Source organism: Raphanus sativus, chromosome 7, assembly GCF_000801105.2.
Source record: "Raphanus sativus cultivar WK10039 chromosome 7, ASM80110v3, whole genome shotgun sequence".
NCBI classification, from domain to species: Eukaryota; Viridiplantae; Streptophyta; class Magnoliopsida; order Brassicales; family Brassicaceae; genus Raphanus; species Raphanus sativus.
Genome location: NC_079517.1, coordinates 16,002,803 through 16,011,613, shown reverse-complemented (window position 1 = coordinate 16,011,613; position 8,811 = coordinate 16,002,803). Strand labels below are relative to the sequence as shown.

The 8,811-nt window shown below is 31.5% G+C and overlaps 1 protein-coding gene across 1 annotated transcript; it reads right to left on the bottom strand.

Annotated features, from left to right (window-relative positions):
* Positions 1 to 505: 505 nt before the first annotated feature.
* LOC108834508 (glutathione S-transferase T3-like) lies at positions 506 to 1,270 on the bottom strand. Its single transcript, XM_018607843.1, has 2 exons — positions 1,174 to 1,270; positions 506 to 1,107 (listed from the first exon to the last, which is right to left on the bottom strand). Exons 1-2 carry the CDS (start codon positions 1,268 to 1,270, stop codon positions 506 to 508), a joined length of 699 nt encoding a protein of 232 aa, XP_018463345.1.
* Between the last annotated feature and the right edge of the window lie 7,541 nt (positions 1,271 to 8,811).

Genomic DNA, 8,811 nt, shown 5'->3' with positions numbered 1-8,811 from the left:
TTAGCTCTTCTTGGTCACGTCGAATTAGTTCATCCGTCTCGCTGTAGCAACCATCTGAGTTTCCAAATAAGTCCTCTGACTGCGAAGGCTGACTATAGCTGTAGTCATGTCCCATGTTGTACTTAACCTGCACAAATGGTGAAAGTTATTAAACATTAAACCACCATACTGATTCAAAGACAGAGATGTTAAAAGCAACAGATTGATTCAAAGAAAAAGATATATAACAGAGATTCATTCAAACTGAGATATAGAAAGACAGAGATATTAAAAGTAACCAGGAACATAGATATTGAAAGAGTTCAGACGACACAAATTTAAAAGATACATAGTAATTAAAATAGATCAGACGACAAAGATTTAAAACAGGATTTTCAGAAGTAAGCGGCTAAGATCTTATCCTTGACAACTTCTTCAGCTTCAGTTAATGCTTCTTTCTTGGCGAGGAGAGTATCTAAGATGGCCAGCTTAGATAATGTCACCTTCATCTCCAAATCCTCCTTCTTCATTTCCAAATGGACTTATAATCAGCAACAGACTTCCCTTGAGCAGTATTCCTTCTAGCTTTAGCTGCCTTGATACCTTCAGGCCGGATGAGATGATCAGGAACTTCGGTGGTTGGAGTCTCGGTACTAGTCTCACCAGTTTTCCACTTTGGAGTTGGCTTTGGAGTGTTGAGGCAAAGCCATTTCTGTTCATACCTCAAGAGACACCACGCGTGCTCAAGGTTGAACCTGCTGTTGTGATCAGAGTAGAAGATGTCATGCGCCTTCTTGAGAACATCAGTGTCACTCTCACCACTGCTAATCTGTCTGTCTGCTGCTGAAAATGCCCCACAGAACTTGTTAACCTGATCATTGATTCTATGCCACCTCTTCTTAACACAATGATGAGTACGCTTTTCACCATCCTCTCCTCCGTGAGGACTTGCTGCATAATAGTCAGCCACCCGTTGCCAGAAGGTCTGCGACTTCTGGTCATTGCCAACAATAGCATCTTTGGAAGTGTTAAGCCAACCACTGATTAGCACCTCGTCATCAGCAGGGGTCCATTTGCGTCGAACAACACGGTCCACTGGTGTGGGTACTGGTGTGGGTACTGGTGTGTCTACAGAGTTTTGGGAGCTGAATGGAGGGTTTTACGATTCTCCTAAGTGGACACTAGAGTGAAAACTTTCATAAGGAAAGTCTTCACGGGCAACACTGCCTTGTTGACTGTAAAGAAGTCCTACATAACTAGAGGACTGAGCATGAACATTTCTTCGATCCATACCAGTAAGAAAAGAGAAGAGAAGAGATTTAATAAGAGGAGAAACCCTTATAAGATGATAGAAGAGAGGAAGTAGCTAAACCACAATTCTACTTTCACTGCAAATGGTTGGTGTTGAAACTAACTACACTTACTATCACTAAATAGATTCGGGTTTGAGTGCAACTTTCAACTGCAATTCTACTTTCACTGCAATTCTACTTTCACTGCAACTTTCGTAACATTACATTCAATATTATCAGATTCGGGTTTGAGTTTAAATAGATTCTTAAGAAAACGAAGCGAAGGGGAGTTTTATAATTTTTAATATCAGATCAGAAAAGCCATACCTTTTAAGAAAACGAAGCGAAGGGGAGATTTTGAGATGGAGAGATTTGGGGATGTGAAGACGTTTGTGGATGACGGGACGACTCTGAAACACACCAGAGATTTCGAGATCGGCTGGAGAGATCGGTTGGAGATCAGCTGCTCATCGCCATCGGAGATATCGAAGACGATTTGGGATTCAGAGCGGTTGGAGATCACCACCTCGGGTCTACGCCATCGGAGATATCACGAGATATCAGGGCTTCGACACCGGAGATCGGTTGCAGATAACGTCAAACGCCGGAGATCGATGGGAATCGCCTTCGCCTTCGCCTTCGGGATTTTCCAAATGAGAGATGAACAAAACAAAGAAAATAGACGGTCTTCGATTACATCTCCAAGCGTATCACCTGCTGCCACGTAGCCCAGAGGGACGAAGAAGAAATGCCTTAATTAAGGCCCGTTTGCAACGTCCTTTACTCTTTTTTATTATTTTTTTAAACCCAAAACACCGGAAGGATCGGCCCAAGGGACGCCGATAATGCTGCTCTAAATACATGATCTTAGTTTTAGTTTTACTTTTGTATACTTTTAAATATTTTTTGGATCCTATATTTGTATATTTTAAAAGTTTTTGGATCTAATACTGAGACGAAAGGTGAATACCAACTGAGAATGACAAATGTAATTGGTTTAGTAGAGAGTTTAAAAACCGCATGAACTGTAGGGAAAATCTTAAATTTAGGTTTAGAATCATAGAGTTTAATCTAACCCTATCTATCTATACTAATAAAGTAGACTTTTTTATCTCCTTGGGGGGAAAAATGCCATGTTCTTTTAATAATTAAAATATTTTTAACTTAAATTTAATGAATTTTGGTATTAATTGTGAAATAAATAGGGGGGGGGGTAGGTTAAACTTTTCTTGATACATGTCTAAGCGTTTATAAGAGTGTTTTGAATCTGATTCAGATCCGTAATTAAACTGATAAATCTGTGACCCAATAGAAATCGAGTTTGAGTTTTATTGCAGCACTGGTTGAACCAATAGATAATTTTTACTTTACCATTTTTAGTTTAAGTTGTATTTTGAAATTATTTTTTATATTCTAAATTTCTAATTAGAATTTTGAAATTTCAGTTATACTGTCGTCTTCCTCTTCTACACTACAATTTACGTTTGCAAAAAGAGTGAGTCATGATTGTACTTGAGCTGCACGTCCGTAAAACAGACTGAAGCACGATGAGACTTATTATTTCCCTACACTGTAATTTACTTTGCCAAGAAAGGTGAGTAATTTTTTTTTTAATTTAATTTAATACAAATCATTACATTTTTAATTTACAGATAAAAAAAAATCATATGATCATATGAATCACAAAACAGAGTTTGGATTGTTGAAGAAGAAAAACCTGGCGAGATTGATTATAATAAATTAGAGAATGCTCTTACTGAAAAATATCCCAAAAATGATGAAGTGACAAATTTAGAAAAAAATTGTTGGTAAGTTTTAAAATTTAGAGAAAACTAAAATTAGTTGATGTGATCTGGTGTTAGTTTATTTTTGTTATTCTGGTTTATTTTGTGTTGGAAAATGTCTTGATTTTTTTAGATGTCATAATTCTTATGTTACAACTTTTTAAAATAGTCTAAACTATTTCTTAATATTTTGTATGTACACTTAAAATTCTTAACTTTAGTTTTTATATATATTTGTTTTCATAGCCAAAATATTATTATATAATAAAACTAATTTATTTTTTAACCCGCAATTCATCTGCGATTAATCCAATGATCCAGTGATTCGGTAAATCATCTGATTCAATGTTCGGGTCGGGTTACAAAACACTGGGTTATAGGATTTTTTTTTGTATTTGATGTTGACGATGGAGAATATAGCCTCTACAATTCTCTTTCTTTAACGCAATCGACGTCATTCATATAATCAATCCAGAAATCACATTCATCCCAGCATCTCCTATTGAATGCTTCTTTAGTTTCTGCTTTCTCAGTTTCATTGTATATGTATAGATGGTGTGAGAGTTCGGACGATACTCCCTTTACTTTTTCCAATTCAATTATTGTCGAATTTCCAGTTTCATTGCTCGGAATTAAAGACAAGTCAGTGTAGAGATGTTTAAAGAACAAAACTTAGCTTCACCCCCTAAGGTGAACCTCTACATTCACCCACCAATAGAAATTAGTTACTTGAGATTTGATATCTTTTAAAAAAGGAAACCAAGTAATAAAAATTTAATGAAATAAAATTATGTTTTTGGATAAATAAAAAATAGTAGCAATTATATAAAATATAACTTTTTAATATTGATAAATCCGTCAGAAAATACTAAACCCTAAATACTAAACCCTAAACCTTAAATTCTAAATACTAAACCCTAAACCCTTGGGGAAAGCCTGAACCCTTTGGGCAAATCCTATACCCTAAATCGTTAATCTTAAACCCTAAACCCTAAACCCGTAATCATAAACCATAATATTAAACCCTAAATTCTAAACACGAACCCCTAAACCCTAAACTCTTTGAAAATATTAAATCATAAACCCTTAATCCTAAACCATAAACCATTTTTGGAATTGGGGATTTAGGGTTTATTATCAGAGGTTATGATTTAGGGTTTAGAAATTAGGATTTAGTTTATAATTTAAGGTTTGGTTTAAATTTAAGGATTTAGGATATAGAATTTGCCCAAGGGTTCAGGCTTTTCCCAAGGGTTTAGTATTTAGAATTTAAGGTTTAGGGTTTAGTATTTAGGGTTTAGGGTTTAGTATTTTCTGACGGATTTATTAATATTAAAAAGTTATATTTTTTTGATAATTGCTACTATTTTTTATTTATCTAAAAACATAATTTTATTTCATTAAATTTTTATTAATTGGTTTTCTTTTTTAAGAGATATCAAATCTCAATTAACTAATTCTTATTGGTGGGTGAATGTAGAGATTCATCTTAGGGGGTGAAGCTAAGTTTTGTTCATGTTCAAACTAGGATACAACAATTTTGGCAAGCTTGAAATGTTAAGAAAGGAGAAAGATATTGGGGTTGATATGTTGTTGATTAATGGGAAGGTACACCGATTTCTTATTTCAGTTTACCAGTTGATGATTGCTTACTTTTAAAGTAGCAGTTTTCTTATGCATCATCTCCTTTCTTAGGTGGTGCTTCTAAATACATTAATCAACTTTTTCAGGTTTTTTAAACATTTTTTGAAAGAAATCTCAGTTTATGACACGAGTATTTAAGATTCCAACTAAAAAAGATTTTTTACGACTATTAATTTTTATTCTATTTTTATTAAATCGATTAGTAACAACTACTTATGCTATTTTACTTTGAACTAAATAACTTCAAAAAAATAATATATTACGGTCGCTAATCATTATAAAAAGATCAGAAAATATTTTTTACATATTTTCATTTTACATATTTTCTTTACTAAAACCATATAATAAATTATAAATTTAAGTAAGCAAAAAACATACAAATCCGGCACGTAGCGCCGGAATATCAATAGTATATTACAATAAAATTTCTCTCACTTCATTCTTCCACCTCAGGACACTCCATAAGGTAATTTATGACATCTGTCATATTGTCTTTAATTGTTTGACTTAAACTTTTCAAAAAAAACTCGAAGCTACCTCTCTCCTAAATCTAATTAAAGATCAAGGATGGAATTTTTTCAAGCATGTAAAAACTACAAAAATAAAACCGATTTACAAAAAAAAAGAAATAGTAACAAAGAAAACAAAAATTACAATTTGTTTTCAGATTATGTATGGTTATACTCTTGTACTTTGTTTGTTTACGAGAAAACTCTTTTGTTTTGTTCTTGTTTTTTTTTTGCAACTAATTTTGTTCTTGTTTTTCTTTTGCTGGATTGTCTTGTCTTCTTCCCTACTATTTTTGTTGGACGCAGAAGTATACACTAAACAAAAACAGAACATTTTATTTTCTTTCCGCTATTTCAGATTTTCCGATTTGGATAAAAGGAAATACAAACCTGAATTCTTCTTTGAAAAACCTTGCTTGTGACCGAAGTTAATATACAAATGCTATAACAAAAACCCAGAGATCCAGAGAAAAGAGTGAGATCCAGAGAGTTTGAACAACAAAAAACAGAATGAAAAGATATAACAAATACAAATTTACTTTGGAGAAGAACGATTTATGAAATTGAGTAAGAGAGAAGTATGCTTTTTCGACATGAAACAAATATAAATAATTGAACGAAGGTAGTTATTAGAGATTGAGGTGATCGTGGAGTTGTGGGAAAGAACAGTAGAAGAGACTAACTGAACAAATATTTGGATTTAGTAAATACTAGATATCTGCCCGCGCTAATGCGCGGATTGGCCAGTTTTTATTTTTAATGCATATTACAATGTAAAATCAAGTAACTTTATTAGAAAACAAAAATACATTATATTTACATACATAGTAAATGCTTAAAAGTTATCTACTAAATCAAATATAGCTAAGTTACTTTCTACAATCATATTGATGACAACAATATAATGAAAGCTTAACATAATTTTTTGTTCCTAACATTTGCACCAAAAAAACATAAATGTTTGTTTTTGTTTTTAAGTATGAGCAAAGCTATGTCATTTACCTATAAATGTGAGAAACATTTTTTATGTTTTACATTTAAATCAAAGGTCTTAAAACTGATCAACGCAACAAATATGGACATTTATTTTCTAGGAAATAATACTTTGATAAGTACCTATTAAAATTCTTTTTATCATATTTTTACTTCCATTTAAATTAATTGGGACCTATAAAATTGTAATTTTCTTTAGTTTTTAATTAAAAGTACCATAATTATAGTCACAAATATGGATAACACATGAAAATGCTGTATTTTCTCTGTTCAGTTTTATCTGTATTTTTTTTCTAAATAAGTCTTTTCAAAATATATTTTTTTGTTATAATCAATATAGTAAAAATAAAACAACATCTGTAAAAATGACTCACCAAAAACCAATTTGATGTTACACAGATGGAATGCTCTCCCTCATTTGCCCTGAAACTTATATGTCATGCAACTACGTTTTCTTAATCTTTTGTTTTTTCTGTCTTCATTTTTACTTTTTAAATGTAGATCATTCGTATGTGCTTGCTCTCATATTCTATTCCTAAGCAATAGTTTGTAATATTCATTTTTTGTTCGTGTAACTTTAGCATTTCAACCAAAAAAAAAGATTTGTAACATAGTGTGATGTGTATAATAGTCAAACCAAAACCAAAAAAAAAATGTTTACCAATTTGCACCACTATAGTTGTTGATAATCTTTTTCCTTGATAGAATGTTGAGTTCTTTTGTTGTATTTCCAAAATGATCATTATTTGTTAGCTGTGGGATAGGCTACAAAAACAAAGTGTTTTTGAAAAAAATAAGAGAGTTTTTGAAAAACATAAGCTACAAAAACAAAATGTTAAAGAGCAACATAAGAGAGAGATCAGAAAACCATTATGTATACCTTTTATTTCTTGTTCGTCTGTTGGCAGCATAATGATTCTTTCTTGTTAAAACCTTGTTTTTCTTTTGTCTTCTTCCTTCTTCATTTTTGTTTTGGTTAGATGCAAAAAAAATGTAAGTAATCTATCATAGAAAGAACCGCCAGTTTTGTAGATAACATAGTTGAACATACCTATCGTTATCCTTGTTGCTGTTAAAGCTATAAAAAAATTACTCAAGTGGCATTTTAACCTGAAATAAACAATTAAGAGATTGTAAATAGAAACCAAGAAGAAACCATATCTTAACAAAGCATGATCATAAACTTGTATAGAATTTATTGGTATTGGTAGAAGATCTCAATAGAAAGAGAAAAACTCAAAGTACAGAGCAATAGAGATTAAGAAAGAAAACTGAAAAAGAGACAGATGAAATATTCATCTAACGTGAAATAGAAAAAAAAAACAGTTTCAGAACGTGATATTCATCTTTGAACGTGGTGGTGATAATGTGAGAAAATTCAGGGATTTAGATATTTGAAAATTAACTAAAAACGTGATCGAATGAATTTATTTTAATGAGAAATTTGTTATTTTATTTGTTGTTTTTATGTTTTGCCAAATGTCAAATTCTGATTAGATAGGTGACTTGTGCTTTAGTATATAGAGATATTTTAAAGTAAATATCAAATTAACATGTAATTGGATTATAAATAACGTGAGTTCTCTTCATGTTTTTATTTAAAATTTTATTTATGCTTTTATTATTTTAAAAATTATAATTAATTTTTTTAAATATAAAATAGAATCCATGTGTCAAAATATCATTGGTAAAATGACTTGTGCTTTAGTATATAGGGGATGCTAACCAAAAAAACTAATGTATCAATTAACTAAATGATATGAATTTATATAATAGGATCATTTTTGTTTAAGTGATACAAACTGATAGAAATTATATCATTTAATTAAATTGATGTTAATTTAATTAATAATAACATCAATTACTATAACTGATTTTAAACTATGTATATTTGAATCATATATAAATAAGTAATTTAAAACAATATCACTTATTCTTGTAATACAATTAAGCGATGCATTTCATTCTTTTTTTTGTAGTGGCAATAACATGGTCCGCTAAATCTGGATTTTATTTATTTATTTTCTATCTATTGCAACAATGTTTTTTCTGTATATCAAATCATCTCAAACAATTGCTAACATTTACTGGATGGCATGGAGTGCTCCTCCTACTGCTGAATCTAAACCAAAGCTAAGTATATATGGGATTTTACTTGTTTAGGCATTTCTTCTTGCAGGAAGTTCACTTTGTGTTAGCAAAAACAATTGTAGTGGCAATAAGTGGTTATATGTTTGAGCATGGAGTGCTCCTCCTACTGCTGAATCAAAAAAAGTTGTTATGTTTGAAAATTCTTTCGCAGTCATAATTTAAACATTTATCTGATAACTTCCACAATTGTATTAGTACAAGCTTAGTGCATTTTGCTAAGTTTCCTTTTATGAAGCTATTCCCTGAAGAAGATACACTTAAAGTGTTTATATGTAATATTACCAATGAATTCTCGCAAGTAACATCAGGCAAGGTTGGGATCTATAAGTAGTTGAACGGTCCATCTTGCAGTACTCTACGACTCGCCAGAGGATGTCGCTCCTGACTACAGACGGCACTTCTATAAGACGGCAAGAGACCAGATCGTCTAACAAACGAGATACGAACTGCGACTTACGT

Bases quoted from the DNA above. Each gene is read 5' to 3' on its own strand.
- LOC108834508 (XM_018607843.1), bottom strand. From the start codon at position 1,270: ATGGATCGAAGAAATGTTCATGCTCAGTCCTCTAGTTATGTAGGACTT. The intron at 1,108-1,173 runs GTTTTCACTCTA...AAAACTCTGTAG, and splicing joins TGAAGACTTTCCTTATGAAA to ACACACCAGTACCCACACCA.